The sequence below is a fragment of the Zingiber officinale genome, chromosome 9A (genome assembly GCF_018446385.1).
Source record: "Zingiber officinale cultivar Zhangliang chromosome 9A, Zo_v1.1, whole genome shotgun sequence".
NCBI classification, from domain to species: domain Eukaryota; kingdom Viridiplantae; phylum Streptophyta; class Magnoliopsida; order Zingiberales; family Zingiberaceae; genus Zingiber; species Zingiber officinale.
Window position 1 is genome coordinate 123466328 of NC_056002.1, and position 19015 is coordinate 123485342.

Consider the following 19015-nt stretch of genomic DNA (forward strand, 5'->3'; position numbering starts at 1 on the left):
TGACCAAAACAAAATTGTCATGGTAGAATAAGAGTTGGACTTAATATTTATTTATATTTTGAAGTATCTAAATTTAGCTCCAGTAAAAGAAATTTTATTCTCTAAAAACATAAACAAGCAAAATTATTCGGATTTTGAGTAATATACATTCCTCATAAGCAACATTATTAGTCATTTCATGCATAACTCCGGTGAGTATCATATATGACTGCAAACATTCATGGGTTGAGATATCTAAAATCTAGAAAAAGAAATTTTATTTTCTAAAAACACAAACAAGTAAAATATTGAAGTATATATAAATGTTGATTGGATTAGAGCAATTGAAGATAGACGATCAATAGCTGTGAACTTAGTTAAATAGAGGAGTAAAAATCAGAATGTCATTTGCATGATCTAGTGCAAAAGATAAGTACAGAGAAATGGCTTTCGAAATTTGTAAAGTATTCTGGTTGAAAATTTTCTTACAGGACTTAGACTAATCTTCAGAGAAATCAATACAATTATACTTAGATAATTGTACAAAGCATGCCAAGATAAATAGGTTATTTAAAAACACAATTGTACCAGAGTTGCGAAAGGTGTAATGAAGATCATTCATACTATGTAATGAAGACTTAAGGCATAAGATACCTCTTAAATTGAATCTTCCTATAATTTACAAGTAATTATTATTGCATTCTTCTTGGTGTCGATATTTACATACAAACAAACAGAGCTTAGCCCGGAAAGAATTGCATCTACGTACCCAAGATACATACTAATTATATTTCTTCTGAAAAAAACACAAAAAGTTGAAAACTTATTCTAACTAGTGCAGATCGGACATTACAGTGGAATGCTGAGATTGATTTGCTTGACGATGCGCATCGTCATCAATAGCATAGCGTCCCTCCATAAGCAACCCAGTGAGCAAATCTATCAGAAAATTCACCAGCATTGGAGTTTTCCGATGCTTGTCTGCCTTGTGTTTCAACCACCTGCATACAAGAAAACAACTATTTTCTAAGTTTTACAATTGCAAAGGTGAAATATCAATTTGTCATTGTTTGAGAGAACCAAGAAGGACTCGGCAAAGATCAAAGTACAAGATCTTAGAGTAAATAACAGTAAAAGAAATCGTGCTCAAAAAATGATACAAGGAAACAAACCTCAATGCTGGCACCCTCTATATTTAAACTGCTAATTCCCTCATCTCCTTCAAGAACATTTTCAGTGGAAACATTTGTCATTGGTGAGTTAATGATAGAGGACCTGCAACGTGAGTGAAAAGGAAATGAATAGCAAAATGGGATTTGAATTGAAAGAGATGCGCAGACTGATGGCCACAGCAATAACAAGCATAGTATGCTTACATGGGTGAAATTAAATGCTTTCATAATTTTATTTTGGTCTGCCATGTTTGCAGCACTCGCAACGATTCTTAATTTTAAAGGTTTGAGTCTACATTCATGCAAGTAACACCAAGGAATTCTTTCTCAAACAAAGATATTACTAGGATTGGTTAGCCAACACAATCAATAATAACTTATAAATGAAATGAGCCAACAGCAAAACGAGTAGTTTGTTATGAGTGGCAGCAAACTTAGCCTCTAGGGAACCAACAATCTCAGAAGTAATTTTCATTTTTTTTCCCTACTTTTTATCTTCAAAACAAAAGAAGGCATAAAAAGTAGACATGATTCCAATCTCACGAACCGTGAAGATTTTTTATTTTTCACTAAAGAAGATGGTCATTGAAGATTACCTTTCAGAGCCTTCATCTTCACATGAATTGCCTGATGACGAAAGCCAATCGAAGTCAAGGAAGTTCGAACAGTTGGAGTCATTGAATCTATGTTTGCTGAAGCATATGTGCCCATTATCTGAAACTATTTGCCTCCTAGGAAATGTCGGCATGTAACTAATAAAGAGAACAGGAGACTATCATTAGATTATGTTTATGCATAAGGAACATCTAAAGCAGCAATTCTTGTTCCATAAGCTCCAATAATGCTGGAGTTTGACATACAACGGGAACTGTCAAAATAAAATAGTTTCACTAGAATTTCAGCTGCTACGTACTTGTTTTAGTAGTCTGAATAAATAAGCAACAAAAGAAAATAGAAAAATAACTGTAGTTCAAGTAATTACCTTCTTGTTAGAAACCATAAGAGGAACTTAAAATGAGTCCACAAGAGTAATAGTCAAGAGAAGCTCACCTGTAATATTGAATATCATTATCACGAGTTGAAATTTCAGGTGTGGAATCACAAAGACCCTTGGCAACTGAATCTTGTTGTATTATCTTAGGGAATGCTGAAGCAGCAGCTTCATTTGATCCAGGATCACAGATAGACATGGGTATTTCGCTATCACAAAGAATATTGCCATCTGACAGAGATCTCTTAATAAATGACCTGAAAAATAAAAGGCTGAACTATAACTTGGGAAAGTGCTCCTAAAGGTACTAAGATATTTTTCACATATGGGTACAGAGAATAAATAGCAATAATGGATGTTTTTATTGGAAATCAGTGTAAGATTTAAAAATTCTTGATTGCAGAAATGTTTGCATGGAACAACATAATTGAAACATGAGCAAAAGCAAAGTGTTTGGCTTCAACATCCAATACTTGGTGCACAACAAGCATACAAATTTATGCTATCTATCTCTACTATGTGACTATTATTTGCTTCTCTACAATCCTAGTAGTCAACTTGAACTCCATTGCAACAGAGGATAAAATCGCATCTTACTAGATATATATATATGAATTTCCTTTCTTTCAATTAAAACCATTGGAAATATATAAAATCAAAATAAAATTAAGATCAATGAAATTATAAAGATGAAGTTAGTTTTCCTCTCTTATCCTCATCTATGATTATGGAGGTTCTCCTCTTAAAGAATCCACGGAAATATTGTGTTCTATTGTCTATTAGTGAAATCTAGTTATTTATTAAGTGTAGATCCTATACTCTGACTACCAAGAAAATAGCGTGCATCTTTGGCATATTGGCAACCACCTGGGCATCTGGTTACATAAAGATATACCTCGCATTATCTACCTGTAGGAAATATACCATGCATTATCTACCTGTAGATCCTATAGGCTAACAAAATATACCTTGCATTCTCATGAGAACGTGCATTGTGCCTTCCAGTACTGTAATGTTGATCAGAACTCAGCTCCCAAAGTGCTGGTTTACCCTGGTGGGGTTGGAAATGACCCAGGAACCTACAAATTTCAGAAAGTTATTAGAATAAATGAAGACTGTTGCCAAGGAAGTGTTGCTATAGGACACTGCAAGGAGCTTAATGATAATCAATTGGTGAGAACGTAAGAACCCACAAGTTAATAGCATCTTGCTTCTCTGCATCCATATAGGCATTTCTATAATATCGTTGTATTGTCCTCAATAACTCCTGAGACTGGGTTGCAGCCTTCCATTGACCTCTTCTTTCAGAAAATATCTGAACACCATACAAAAAACATAACTAATGATGTTGTGATCATGCAAAATATTTTCATGTTTAAACAGGCTATGGATAATCAAGCTAGACTTTATTTTCCTCATTCATCCATATATATTTTGCTAAAAGGGACTGCATTTATATTGTTAACCTGGGAAATTCCAGATACATTCAACTAAGAATAGCTGTACTGAGGACAAAGTAATCCTTTACCTATAGAAAGAAAAGTGTGAAGGAAATTTTTGTATCAGAACTTCTCAAGGAGTGAATCAAATTAGGTGATTAAGAATTTACTAAAGATGATGAATTGGTAGAGAAGGTTTATACATTTTTCATATTTTTAGTGAATGGGCAATAAAGACTAAAAGAACCCCATATAGAGAATCTAGTATAGCTAAAGATTTAATTAGGAAACTCAAAAAATCAGCAAAGTCAATGAAAAGCTAGCCTTGTGCAACCAAAATACTTAACATGCAAAGAGTGGACTTCTTTGCAGACGGTTATAGATGTGTCAACTAGACCAGTCAGGCTGCTTGTGGCTCAGCCTAGGCAATTTGGTCATGTTAGGCACAATCTAGCCAAAGATGGGTCAGTCCATACATAGGAAGAGAAAAGGCCATGGTTCATGTTAGACAGTTAGGCTATGGTCTGCAATAATATTGGGCATAATTTGGCCTAACAAAGTGTAGCCCGTGGCTAGGCCAATCATGCAAGTCAGCACATGGGTTGGGCTGGGCATGGCCATGTGCCCAACTCACTTGTTTTGCTTCTTTATAAATAGCCTCACCTCTTGGTTCAACCCTCAATCCATCATCCACCCCTTAATCCCATAGTCATCCATTATCTAAATGGATCATAATTATATGATATTGGTTGTGGATTCATATCCACTCCATTGCAAATACCATCAATTGTATTTGCAATGGAGAGGACGCAAGTGATAGTCATGATCATAAGCAGTGCAAATCACTATTGGCTATCTCCACTAGATGCATTGTCATCTCCACCAATTGTCACTAAACAACTAATAAAATGATTCTTTAGGCCCAACAAATTCAAGTCATGCAGAGCACAACCCAACTAACATTTTCCCAGGCTAGGGATGGGCTTGGTGTGAGAGTATTTCAGGTCATCTATGTTGGGACCGTTGACATCGCTTCATTTGTATGTTCGTCTACAATCGGTTAGTACACAGTGGAAAAATAAGCATAAAACCAAACACAAGCACAAACACAAACCATTTTACGTGATTCGGAACCCCCGATTCATACTCCAGGGCCTAATGTCCTAACGACAACACCACTATCTTTCTCCTTGCTGGAAACCTTGTCTAGAAATCTTACAGCACCGCTCTTACAAAGAATACAAGCCAAATACAAATGAAATCAAGAGAAATCGAAACAAACAAGTTTACACAAATGAACTTGGCTTTGCACGTTGTTGATTGCTTTGGTTAGCCTCTTGAAAATCCAAAAATGCAGCAGCACTGTCCTCCAAAAACCCTAAAGAACCGGCGACGAAACCCTCCACAAAATCCTTCCTTTATAGCCTTCAGATCGGGGTTGATTCCATCTAATAGTGATTGCATGTACCCATCAGTCGATTGCTCTACTGAATTTAATTATTTCACCTGCAGAACGACTCTTTCCAACTTAGCTTTGACCACAACAGTCCATCAATCAACTGCTACCTAGACAGTTGAGTCACGTAGTTGAGTTCAAAACATTTTGTTTGCTACAACAGTGACAACAGATCAATCAACTGCTACTTAGATAGTTGAGTCACATAGTCGAGTTCAAAACATTCTGTTCGCTACAGCAATGACAACAGTCGACTAATCCATATCATCAATCGATTGATGATCATCAGTCGAGTTGTTCAATCGAGTTCTAAACATTTTGTTTGCTGCAACAGTGTGTCATCAATCGATCAACAAAATCTAGTAGTTGACCCATCTATAGCAAACTCCTAATTCGAAGTTTAGGGATCATTAGTCAATTGCTACTAACTAGCAGTCGATTGATACCTTTGATTTTAACCTTTCCAAAGCTGTAGTCTCGCCTTGCCTAGTATTCAATTAACCTCATCCTACCAGAACTTTCTTTGACCAACATCTGATAAACCTTTGACATGCCGGGATCAACCTTGACTTGTCAGGCATCTGATCAACCTTGACCAGCCAAACTTGCTTGATCTTCTAGGACTTCACTACTATTTAGCATCCGGTCAACCTTGACCTAATGAGACTTCACTGTTGTCTAACATCTAATCAATCTTGACGTGCCAGAACTTCATTATTGTCTAGCATCCGATCAACCTTCACCTACTAAAACTTCCCTCATTGTCAAGTGTTCGATAACCCACTTAGACTTCACGTCTCATGCCAAGTGTCCAGTCCTCCATGATCCATTTGAATTTCACTTCTCCTACCTGGTCCTCTACGATGCACTTGGACTTCGCCTCTTATGTCAAGTGTCCAATCCTCCATGACCTCACTTGGACTTCACCCTTGCCGACTCTCTGTTGGACTTTTGACCGTCAAGTGTTTGATCAACCGTGACCCACTTGGATTTCTCGCTCACTAACTCCTCATTGGCCTTGCAACTGCCAAGTGTTCGATCAATAACTTATTTAGACTTCTCCACAGTTAAGTATCCGTTCAACTTTGACTTACTTGACTTTTCGCTCAACCATCCACATTAAAATCAATCCTTTTACTTGACGTCTCACTCTATTCAACAAACATATTGATCAAATATCGAAACTCAACTCGAGCCAACTCGAGCCAACTCGAACTTGATCAACCAAGCTTGATCAACCTTCACCAAAGGTCGATTGCACTAACAATCAAGAACCCATAGTTACATCCAAATTGAGGTCATCCCTATCCAAAGGAAAGCAAGCCTAGGTGAGCACAAGCCATCCCTAGCCAAGGACCAACCCATTGACACCTCTAGTTACTAGCTATTGAGTTCTTATTATAAATTCAACACTTGGCGATTAATTATATAAATAATGGAAACAAAGTATGATTACCTTCTCTACATAAACAAAGAGTGACAAGGCAGAAAATGAAGGTGTAAGATAAGCTTTATAGTAAACCTAATATCTCATAATTAATCATATATTTCAAATCAAAATTATTTTTCTAAAATTTTTTCATAGCCTCTTTCACATTAGAATTTCTAACCCTAAATAATTTTGCAAACAACATACATATATTCTCATATTCAAACATCAACAAGAATATTGACACTCATTTCCTAACGGATAAGTGAGGCCGCTTTAAAAACATATAGCTTATAGCTTCCAGTGTGAAGCTATGTCACTTAAGTTTTTTGTGGATCCACAAAATGAGTGCAACAAATTGTGAGGAAATAAAATGAACATGAATTTAGAGTACATAGGAGTGTGCCCATACAAGGAAGACATGTTTCCCAAATAAAAAAAAAAAATATATGCACCATACAATACGTAGCACAATTCATATAAGATTGTGACTTGCAAAATACACTAGCCAACCATGAGTTATTTAAGGAAATAAATAAACTACACTTAAAACCTGGGAAGGGGGAATTAAATTTTAAAAATAATTAACAAAAAAAGTAAATATGTCGTATAATAACTTTTTTCACAAACAGATTATCCCTCAAAGTAAATATTATTTATGCGATGCATTTTAATACCTTGTTGTGAGCAGCAGAACCTCCATACTGTAGAGAAAGTGTGTCCCCCATTCTTTCATAGATATCCATCATATCATCCGCTAAAGGGGAGTCTGGATCAACTTTTGGAACATCTATATATCCCAAGGCGTGAAGCTGCTGACCAAGTGCAGCCAAACCATAGGCATATTGTGCAACATTTGTTCGATCCAAGCAATCAATACAATTTGTTCTAAGGACGCCACTTTGAAGCCTTGGTGGATTTGCCAAGTTGACTTTGCACTCAAATTCATCTGCAGAATAGTCATTATGAGAAGTAGTATGGTTATGTATTTCATTGGCTGAATTATCAACATCGTGCTCGGTTCTGTCCCCAGAGTATTCACTTTGAGATATATCTGAGTTCTGCCCTTCATCTCTCCAGGAACTGCCATAAGAACCAATGGCAACTGATACCCTGCATTGGTTATTGCATGGCAAATTTCTAAAATCATGTCTCATGTAGCATATCCATGATTCAAATGCATAATAGTGTGGTAGTTAACAGCAGTTCAACCTCATAGTTTCCAATATGCAGCTTTGAGATAATTAAAAAGCCTAGTGATCTCAGTCTATTCTCAATCTGTCATTTACCACTGCCATTTTGATCAAAGCATCTGAACGACTTGACAATATATAATCATAAATATGGAGGAAAGCTATCCTCTACTGCTATCCTCAGAAGAGGAGAAAAGCAAAAGGAACACTCTCCAAGCTAATTTTGGATACATTGAAGATAACCAAAAGGGAAATAATCAATGATGACTCACACTTGTTGCTGGAATAATATATCCAAATCAATAGAACTACTTATCTTCTAAAAACAATGTACTACAGTTGGCATTCTTTATCTTCAGCTTTCACTTTTTCTAGCAATTGCAAAGGCCAACTGTCAGAACACCTTTAGCCAACTATTGAAGCATTTAGCTATGTATATAGGTCAAATGCATTTCCTTAATTGATTTTGAACTGTAAATTAGCATTTCAATCCTTTTATTACTCTCACCCTGCTGCCATTCAAGAAGGCCTTTCTCTATACTATTGCTCCTTTACCCATCTCACTCTCCATTTCCACCCTCTTAATCACTTTTTCTATCTGCAAAATCATTTTCTTTTCCATCCTCTCATTGATCCTCCTTGGCATTTAGCAACATCTGATCATTGATGAATGTTGACGATTTTCCTGCTGCTTTTCATGCCCAAGCTCAATAACCCCACCAAATCTAAGTCCATTTGTCCATTATAAATCGATCATGTGATGGATTACTTTCACCAATATATATATATATATATGTGATGGATTACTTTCACCAATATACATATATATATATACATATATATATATATATGGTTGAAGAAGTAGCTAAATTCACCCCTACTTTCCACTGCTCCAACAACTTAAATTCTCTAGCCACTTGGCAGTAGGCAATCCTCCCGTGTGAATTGTTTGCTTATGTTTAGCATTAATTGTTTGCTTCTATTAGCCCCCTACCATGATATTGGTCATGTACAAGGTCTGATGCTTGAGTTTCTCTCTCTACTTGTTGTTGCTGTTGTTAAAGTTTTAATTGGTAATTAAAAAATCAATTCTATCCACCATTTTCTTAATTTTTTTGTTAAATGTAATATTCTTTGATTCCATAAAATTGTGATCCTCAATATAACATCTCACTAGATTCAATTTGATACCATGTTTCTATTTTCTTTTTTGTTTCTATTTTTCAGAATGTGTATTCCTCATAAAATACAATTTTTTAGAAGAATTAAGCATGTGAAACATGTGTGGTGGTCAGTGATCATCAAACAAGATGAAGACGATTTGATCCCAATATATTTATTTCGAATTTGTTTTTGCTCCTATTCATATTTAATAGTAATACATAGCTTTACTTAATTTTTGTGCTTAGAGTTCTCTATTCATTAAGATTTCAGTTAAATTCTATCTTTTAGGATTAGTTTGCTTTCATAGAACTCCATGTGTAATTTTATGAGCCTTCTCTCAGAACCTTAAGGAGAACTTATCATTCACTAGAAGTTGAGTATATATATTTTTGGGAATAAACTGACTTGTATACACTGCATATCAATAAGATTCTAGAGAACATGGTGATAATCTTTCAGTAGACGTTACTTTTAAGTTCATTATGTTAAAAACACATTCAATTTAATTAATTTAATACTAAAATGTATTATTCCAAGCTGGAGTTTCGGTATTTGACAAGAATGAGATGATTTTGAAATTGTGCTGATAGGGAATTGGAGGTGGAGGGAGGAGATGAGAAGAAAAAGGAAAGAAGAGAAAGAAGTTACATACCTGGCGGTAAAAAAATTGAAGTATCATTATATGAGTTTTGGTCCCTACTCAAATCAAATGATACAATTTGCACATTATGTTGCGCTGACACTCAATGCACTTTGGCATGCATCGATATATACTGAGATATATTTATATGGATTTTATTAATTTTAAGCTCTTTCATTTATTGCATTTAGTTATAATTTGCTACTTCTAATATGACTATCTCAATTATAACTATATCAATAGTGTTTTATTCATTTCTGACTTTAATGTTGACTTGTTTACTTAGAAAAATAAAAATATATGAATTAGAATTTCCGAGAAACAAGTTTTAAAAAATAAGGATTAATTGAAATCATCACGATGTACGTTGAGACTTGTCAAGCTCTATTGAATGTTAGCACAACATAGTACTAATTGACACAATAGTCATGGCGCATAGGAGAGATTGCTATTGAACTAAACAATCATGTCTATAAACAATGAAAAAAATAAGATAGTGTGCAATGGTGAAAAACATTATACGATGCCTAAAATGGCAGAAATTATAAGCATTATCTAATTTGTTCTCTTATTTAGTAAGTGGAAATATAAAAGTCTGTTAGATACATAATAATGAAAATTTGCTCCCTGAAAATGGTTATCAAAGATAAAGAAATTATAAAACCTAGATTATGAAGCAATTTAATCAAACCAAATTTGAATAATAATCATATATTGATTTGATCATCACAGAGAAAAGGAGAGTAGAAAATTGTTATTAAACTCATGGAAAGTCAAGCTTCGCCATTGCTATTCTAGACTAAGGGTTTGTTAATTCTATGAAAATTATTTGAGAGAATATTTTTCATGGTGCGATGAAAAATCCCGATTAAGAGAAATTTTCTTTTGTTCAACAGAAAATATAATTTTTTTTAAAGAAAATGGCTTCTTTGAAAAAGAGTAAAATTTATTTTCTTTCACCCATTTGTAATCTCTTCACTTTATTAATAACTGTCTCTCCATTCTCAATCTAACGCAATCATCCGAGTAAGCCAATAAAGTCAAGTTGTCTACCCAAGACGGGCAACCTAAGTGGTCAGTCAAGTCAGAAGATCTTGTTAGTCCAATTGGGTCATGCAGGCAAGTTACAAAGAGCATAAGGCACATGAGCTCGTGAGCTGAATCTAGTAAGTAGAGCAGATTGGGCAATCCAAGTATGCACATAGAGTTAATCAATTTAACTAGTTTAGTTGGTTAAGTCAACTGAGTTGGGCCAAATGGACCAGACAGGTTGGGTGGGACTATTAAGTCAATCGAGCTAGTTGTGTCGAACGAGTAGGATCTATCCAATTAGATTACACAGGTCGAGAGTGTTCGGCCAGACTGAGCAAGCTTGGCTTGTTAGCATAGGCAGTCAAGCTAATAGAGTCCAACAGGCAGATTCAACTAGTCGGATCAAGCCTCTAATCAAGTTGATTAGGCTTGGTGAGTTGGGTGAGTTGTCAGTTTGAGCATGCTAGCAGATCCAACCAGACCAATTGTTTTGAGCAAACCAAGCAGTATGAGTGGTTTGGGCAATCTAAGCGAGTAAGTAGTTTGATAAGGTTGAGTAGGTCCATTTTATTCATTTGAGTTGGTCAAACTAAATGAGTCAAGTAGGTAAGTCAAGCGGAGGTTGCTTAGGCCAATTGGTCAAGTCCGCAAGTTATGTCAGTGATTAGGCGAGTTGGACAATCTGATTGAGCCAGGAGATTGATCAAGCGAGACAATCGATCGGGCTATACTGCCTACCTATTTGGTTTGATGATAGAAGACTAGAGACGATTGATGAGCTACACAATCGATTGGGCTACATAGTCATGTTGAACCTACGGAAGGTGAAAATATTTTCCCCTCTGTACATAAAAAATAGGATATTTTTCAACATATTTTAATATCACGTCTAAATAATAGAAAATAAATCTATTGTCCATAAAAAGTGTTTTAAAAACTTGTTTCGACAAACAAATCATTTTTCAGCAATAGAAATAATCAACATTGGATTTCAGGCTCTTCTAAATGTAACTTGTTTAGATTGGGTTCTATTTTGTCTGTGATTCAAACGTTTTATGCTGACAAATAATAAAAATGAATGCTAAGATACTGTGATGCTAATCATGAAACCAATAGAGAAACCTAAATTAACGATAATAAAAACATAAAGTTGCAAAAGGAAATCCTTACCCAATATCTGTCGGCAGATCAACATCTTGAAATTTCAAGGATGGTGGTAATTGGCAATAAAAAATTCCAGTTAGATTTAAGGCATAATCTGCCACTTTTCCTAACATTTCCAGCACATTTTCACCTTTCCTAAATATATTTCAGTAGCTAATGATTAGTTGAAAGCTGAACAGATCATGAAAACATAAAATTAAGAAAACACAGTTAATAACTCACTTCTTGCTCAAACAGTAGAGATTAACAAAATTTTAAAAAAAAAAAGAGTGATTATTTCAGTTATGTACCTTCTAGATTGTTTTTGTATATCCCAATGCAAGAATTTCAAGCGCTTTTTGCCTGGTAAATCTTTGTTTATAAGATCAATTGCATTACTGAATGCTGCACGAAGCAAAGATTCCCGTGGCTTCTTCTCACATGACTGATTATGTAGAACAAACAAGTAGTGATATTACATGAATACCAAAAATCTCTGACAGGAATGACGTATAATGTACAGACAAAAGAAGATATAAAATTTAGGTTCTTATTTGTTAGAGAACGTAAGAAATTCCCTACCTTAATCAAATTCAAAATAATAATAGGGTTTCCATATCTCTTCACAAGATTTTCAAAGTGAAGTCTAGTAGCTTCAAAGTTCTGGTCCTTCTTGTGCACTGAAAAGAGGTTTTTACGTATTAGTTAAATGTATAATATGACAAAGCTAATGCAAGAGTTTGAACTTACAGACAATATCAGGCCTAATGTTTAGCTTTGAAGTTTCTTGGGACCAGAAAAGTGGTATTGAACCTCGATTCTGAACAACTGAAGTTATTTCTGATGGCATCTCTTCAATAGTATCTTCACATACAATCTGTTCTGTCTCAACATCATTGGCAACTCTACCCTTCTCGTTGACACCACGTTTTAGGTACCTAATCCAGGAAAAAGTTACACCAAATCATTGACCAAAAAGATATGGACAGATTACAGGAACCTTAAGTAGCAACTTTATTATTTTGACAACATGTTTGTAAAAGAAACAAATCTTTAAAGTAAACTAGTTGTTAATTAATCACCTGGTGCCTGCAAAATGGCGTGAACGCCTAGCAATGAGTGTAAACTTAAAATTTTTGCCACAGGCTGAGAGCCTAACCTGAAATCAAACAGAGACCATAGTATGTTCTTACACAGAAATAATAACTGATTGAGTGACAGATATTTGATAAGAACAAAGAAACATTTTCCATTGGCCAAACATAGAAAAAGGAAGATCCAACTTAGAGAAGAAAATTTTGTTACTTTTTTGGTTTGGCACCCTAGTGCAGAACCGTACATAGTTATATAGTCTGGAGAGGCAAGGAACTGTATTAAAATGATTATACCAGCATAAGTTGTCAGTATAAGAGTTGCAAATTTACTATGGAGGAATATTATTACCTAAACAGCTAAAATAAATTATAGACTCAACTATTTGGGATTGGCTATTGAGCTCTATGTAAGGCTCCATTTTTGCAAATATCCCAAACATGAAATCATTTTCAATAGTATTACTATTTAGTAAAATTTTATGATTGTCCTCTACACCTCACATTTTCACCCTAAATGATCCCATTTGTTTTTTTTTTAATTTTTGACATCTTAATCTATTTTTCTTATTTTTATCTTTAGGATATGTTGGAATTACAACCACTATATATTATATAGTAGAATGTCTTATTTTATCTAATCCAGTAACCTCACACATCTATATGACTATATCATTATGATCTCATGACATTAATTTTTGCATGAGTTTGTCGGCCTGAGACTTACTAAACCTATGCCTATATTAAAATACTCAACCTAAGACCATATTTATTATGCAAAATATTAATAAATAGATATTAGAGGATATGAATACCTATTTTTATATGAAATTGATCTCTATGTAAAAACTTTTCTTTGAAAAAAAAGCTATGGGGAAACTTATAGGTGCAAACAATATTGTTGTTAGGGAACTAGTTGTAAATACCCTGTATTTAAAAGGTTTAAGCTGCAGTATTACAAATGATAAATAATAACATCAGTAGAGGGAACTGTGAAGGGTAAGCAGCCCTAATGTTTTCCTCACTAACTTCTACCTGAAAGCAAAGCTTCTCTTTTTAGCATTAGAATTTTTCCAGTAACATCAAAACTCAGATGTTAAACAATTCAAGAGCACACAAAAAAGTCATTTCCATGCACAAAAAAAATCACATAGCAGCAAAGAAACAAGCCCGATTTTACATTAGTAGTGGTACTAGAGGTAATTTTCATCCATGCTCACATACAGGAAGCCTCATATATGTTCAACTTGTACAAACTTGATGTTCTCATAATATTTAGTAGTCATTAAGTACCTAAATGATAACATAGGCTACTCCCAAGCAAGCTAAGATAGATCTAGAATAGACAGTTCCTACAAAATCATGACTGCAATCAGGCATAAACTGGACAAATATGTACCTGCTTAAAAAAACCATGAATTAGTGCAACTGTCCATGTAGTATTTTTGAGAAGCATACGGACACCACGTGTCAAGAACTCATTCCAAACAAACATTGTTTCATACAGAACTTGTCCTGTGATGCCATCATATAGGTTCTTCTGAAGACTACGCATTATATTGTACGAGTAACTGAAGAAGAAGTCCTTCGTGAGATCCACAGTGCAGAGTAGCTTCTTGTATCTATGTAACAGATAAGAAATACAAGTTGTGAATAGTTCTGCAAATAAAACAAACATCATCATAGAATGACGCAAAGGTAACAGGTATCTCCACAATCACAGATACTACAAGAAACCTGTACGTATTTCTTCCAATACCAGGAATCATATAAATCTTACAACAATCCAAATATTGATTCGGAGATATAAAGTTGTCTGGTAAAATTGAACCTGACACTTAGGCATGCAGAAACTGTAATGACTCCAATGGTATAACTTAGGTTACATAAAAAAATGTTTATACAAGAAGATAGTACTTTCACACAGCAACAGTACTCCACATAAGAAAAAAAAAACTAAGTGATGGTATACAAGACAAACAAATAGCACATAGCAAATAGACAACCGGATAATGGAGTAATTTGATTGATACTTTACATAACACTCTGCATTGCATTATGGCAGTGATTGAGGAAAAACTTATTAGCAGTTTAATAAAATTTGTTGTGATGTAAAATACTAAAATTTAGAAATGGCTGTTCAAGCTTATAAGAGTTTGGGATACAATAACAATCAATTCTTGAAGATAAGCACCGTGTAGATAAAAACTACAAGTGTACAGAACACATTTTTCACATGAAGAATGGACAAAAGACCTGTTTTCATCCTTAGAATAGGTCACAGCAGATTGCACAGTAGAATTTGGAATGATAATCATTTCGCTTTTGGAGACACCATATACAGCATGACCATAAATGTTGCCAATCTTCCTTCTCTTGGTAATGAGAAGCATGTAGTAGGGGCTAAGGAACTTGACAAATCCTGCAAATGGATGTATTTCAGAAGACCTTAATGCAAAGTGTTTGGAAGTTGTGTTTGAAACCATGTTGCAAAATTATCCAAGTTCAGAATAAATAGAAGTTTTACATACCCGCAATACCATAAAATTTGGTCACAAATTTTAATCCACCTGTTGCTATGTTGCCCTCATGTACTCGCTTCAGCAAGTCATTACATTCAACAGTAGAGTATGTTGTCGGGTCCTCACGAATGTTCAGCTCAGAGGGTTCTAGCCTATCAATTATTAACACCCTCCATTGTGTTTTGTTGTTATTGCTACCTACCATGTAGAATTTCTGCAACAAAGTAAACAGGTATCTAAATTAAACAAAAGAAGGAATTAACTACTGGATAAAGACTTTATCACTGATGCAGTCCAATAATGAGTACTTCAACAGTTTAACTAAATAATCTATAATTTTAGATCCATCAAGATGTTTGACAAGCAAGGAAGACTGGAAATAAACAATTAAATTTAGTCAAAATCACTGGGAAGTATCTTGGAAGGAACATAAATCTCAGTTTTCTGCACAAAGATTCCCGTGAATAGTTGTAAGTCGTAAGGGGGAGAATATGATCATATTTTACTGCTCGATGTATTAACAAACTTACTGAACAGGAACAATAAAACAATTCGATATTATTTTTCATAAGCCACTGCCTATCAGGCTTAGCAGATAGCAGAAATTAACAAGGAAATTGCTATGCACGATTTTCTCAAGGATCTGATAATATAACGAAGCTCGAGAGGGAATTCCCAAAATTTTACGGAACATAATAGAAGTAACGATGGAAAAAACAATCATGACAAAATCCACCTAAAATGATTCCCGTCAATAGACAGGAAGAAACCGAATTTCCTAATAATGGTAGAGTACTACAAGCTCCGTTTCAAAAGAAGAATCATTAGTTAAGATGAACAACATCGAAAAAATCATTAGGTAGTACAAAGAAGTAATCAAGATCTATCTGTTACGAGGAGTCCCAACTCACCATATGAGTCTCGTAAAGCCTAAACTTCTGGAGGCAGCAACTGCTGGCGGACGCAGCGGTCCCTAACGCCGTCGCCTCCCTGTCCGCCGCCATCGGATCCACCAACCCTGAGCTCCTCTGACCGAGAGAGGCAGCTGGCTCGGTTGCACACGGGAGAGACGAAGCGGTCCCTAACGCCGTCGCCTCGCTGTCCGCTCCGTCGCCTCCATTCACGGAAGAGACGCAAGAATTCTCCAGAAAACAAACCGAGAAGTAGGGAAAGAAAAACAACACAATAGTAGGGCGGGGTATGTCGCTGTGAACAACTTGCAATCTTTCCCCCAAAAAAAAAAAAACTTTTTTTTGCTGCAACGGCACAGAACCGAATCAAAAACCAGCAAGGAAAAGGAAAGAACTTGGTTCTCTCTTCTTTCCTCGGAAAAAGGAATCTCAAAGAATAGATCAAAAAGCAGGTCTCTGCGGTTTCCTCCGGGATCTGGAAATGGAATCTCTCACAATAATTGGCAGGCGGAACTCGGAAGAAGTAGTCGATATAAGAGAAACCAAGGCGAAGGTAAGCCACGGAATGGGCGAGCGACGGCTTCCACGAAAAAACAGATGAAGAAAAAAAAATCACAAGGGAAGTAAAACGCGGCACAAAATTTGAGCCTTTTCTGACGCTGTCATCTTCTTGCGGACTTGGCTTACTCCGCGATGGATGAGAGAGCAGAGAACACTTACTAGGTGGAGTGATCTTCGCTTATCTGGCAGTTCTTATCGAGACACGAAGAAGAGTCAACTACCATGACCTTATTGCGGTCAATTTGAAAAGATTACTGGAAAAGAAGTGGTGGGAAATCTAGCAAGATAACTGGATATCAATTATGGATCGCGGCGGCCGCTGTCGTGACGGCGACCGATACAGGCGAAGAAACGTGTAGCATTTGGTTTCGCCTCGAGCGATTCCGTCGGCTACTCTCTTGCATTTGGGCAATTTACCCCCATTTTATCCCTCCCGTTCCTGCATTTAACAACAACCCAATTGTAATACTGAATTTCAAGAGAACATCATTATTTAAATTTTTAAAAATAACAGGGGCTGAATTTGAAATATCACATGGATTGATTTTTAAAAATACAATATAAATATTAAAATCAGCATCACTCTATTTTAAATATTATTTTTGAAATACAACATCAATATAAAAAATTTCACAATTGACTATGATTTTCTTTTTCTTTTTAATTAAATATATTAGTAAATTTAAAAATTGGAATAAATTATGAAAACTCTTAGAAATTCAAATATCTAATTTTATTTTAGAAAAAATAAATAGCTCCAGGCGATAATAATTCCATTTCTTTTGGGACCAAAAAAAACAATAATTCATTCCTCACAAACCATATTATTCGCGTGATCGAAAGTGAAATAGGTTTAATTAAAAAATATGAAATCATTACCTCAGCCCCTTAAATCGGTCCACGAATATGAAGAGAGATAATTACACATACATAATTGAAATTGAAGGCGTATGGAGACGGTCGGTAATCCCAGATCGTAACATCCTCTCGGTCACAAAATCGCGAGTCCCCAACTGCTCTATGCCCTGGGGTCATGAAATACGGTTTAATTAGCTCATACGTCTTGTCATTAAAGACAAACGAGACCACCTGCACTGACTCGCTGGCCGTGGAAAGCTTCGCCTCCGCCGCCGGGCAACCGCTTGGCGGCCGCTTCCCTCCACTCCGACGTCCGCTTCTATCCTCCCGCCACTCCGAATTTCACTTTTTCCTCCCAGGACTTCCACGGTCGCCTCTCCGCCGTTCTTCTTCCCGATCTGGAACTCACCGGATTGCTGTTCTATGGGATCGTGCTGATAAATGCCGGCACGACAGAGACTCGATTGGGAATATGAGTGCGGATTGTTCTAGAGGAATCTCTTGTTGGTCCAGAGTAAATAATAGAGACAATCTATGATATATGGTGTGGAAAAGGAGTGTTCTTCCATTTTATGCCACTAACTTGACCTTTGACATCGTCTGTTGCTGGCGAGCACAATAAATGGATGATAAAAACAGATAACCGAATGACGAGGTACTAAACTCAATAGTAAATTCAATTTCCTCCTAAGTTGATAAGTCAGCTTCTCACTTCTTCGTTTTTTTTTCAACTTCCTAGTACATTTATCTAATTAACCTTAGTTTTATTTTTAAAGTCTAAAATAAGATAAAATTCTTTCTAAATTCAATATATTAAAAATATAATATATTATATTTTATATCTAATTGATCACGACTCTTTTTCAATTTGACGAATCAATTGGGAGTTCATATCAATTGATTAACTTCGGCTGAAAAGATTAACTCAACTGATTTCAATCCATTGGTCAAATAAAAAAAGAGTCATACTCAATTGAATAAAAAATATACTTGATCCGGTGATAAGGAGGGGTCCTGGTTAGCAAGGTGGTCAATGACATGGTGGAGATCGAAGTCAAGCTGGTCAGCGCCTCGGTATTATCGTCTGATCAAGCAACCCTCTTTCCCGACCGAGAGGAATAATCGCCGAGCCTACATGAAGCAGATGGTAGCACAGCTCGGCCATGTACTGAACTTCTGACGCTCAAACAGGCAAGGTATGTGTCGAGCGACCAGCCCGCTCGGACTCACATCGGTAAAACATTGACGACCGAGCAGACTACATTCAGACACAGCTCCGACCTACATAACAAAGAGCCAGGACAATGGGATGTTGCCCGAGCGGTCATTTCGCTTGGCTCGAGGATAAGACCCGCCGAACGGGCAAGGGTTGGTCGAGCACTCATCCCGCTCGACCCACTAACAGACAAAAGGAGGATCAGTCGATATCCTCAT

General features: G+C 35.9%; 1 protein-coding gene across 1 annotated transcript; it reads right to left on the bottom strand.

Moving 5' to 3' along the window:
• Positions 1–654: 654 nt before the first annotated feature.
• On the bottom strand, positions 655–17136 carry LOC122018735 (phosphoinositide phosphatase SAC2-like). Its single transcript, XM_042576132.1, has 16 exons — positions 16163–17136; positions 15261–15465; positions 14986–15151; positions 14129–14351; positions 12721–12797; positions 12389–12576; positions 12221–12318; positions 11950–12083; positions 11666–11794; positions 7144–7579; positions 3336–3457; positions 3111–3221; positions 2202–2399; positions 1748–1903; positions 1152–1254; positions 655–980 (listed from the first exon to the last, which is right to left on the bottom strand). The coding sequence occupies exons 1-16, from the start codon at positions 16253–16255 to the stop codon at positions 876–878; spliced, it is 2544 nt and encodes an 847-aa protein (XP_042432066.1). The 5' UTR covers positions 16256–17136; the 3' UTR covers positions 655–875.
• Positions 17137–19015: the final 1879 nt, after the last annotated feature.

Bases quoted from the DNA above. Each gene is read 5' to 3' on its own strand.
- LOC122018735 (XM_042576132.1), bottom strand. From the start codon at position 16,255: ATGGCGGCGGACAGGGAGGCGACGGCGTTAGGGACCGCTGCGTCCGCC. The intron at 7,580-11,665 runs GTAAGGATTTCC...TAACCAATGCAG, and splicing joins GATCTGCCGACAGATATTGG to GGTATCAGTTGCCATTGGTT. The intron at 2,400-3,110 runs GTATATTTTGTT...TTTATTTTTCAG, and splicing joins CGTTCTCATGAGAATGCAAG to GTCATTTATTAAGAGATCTC.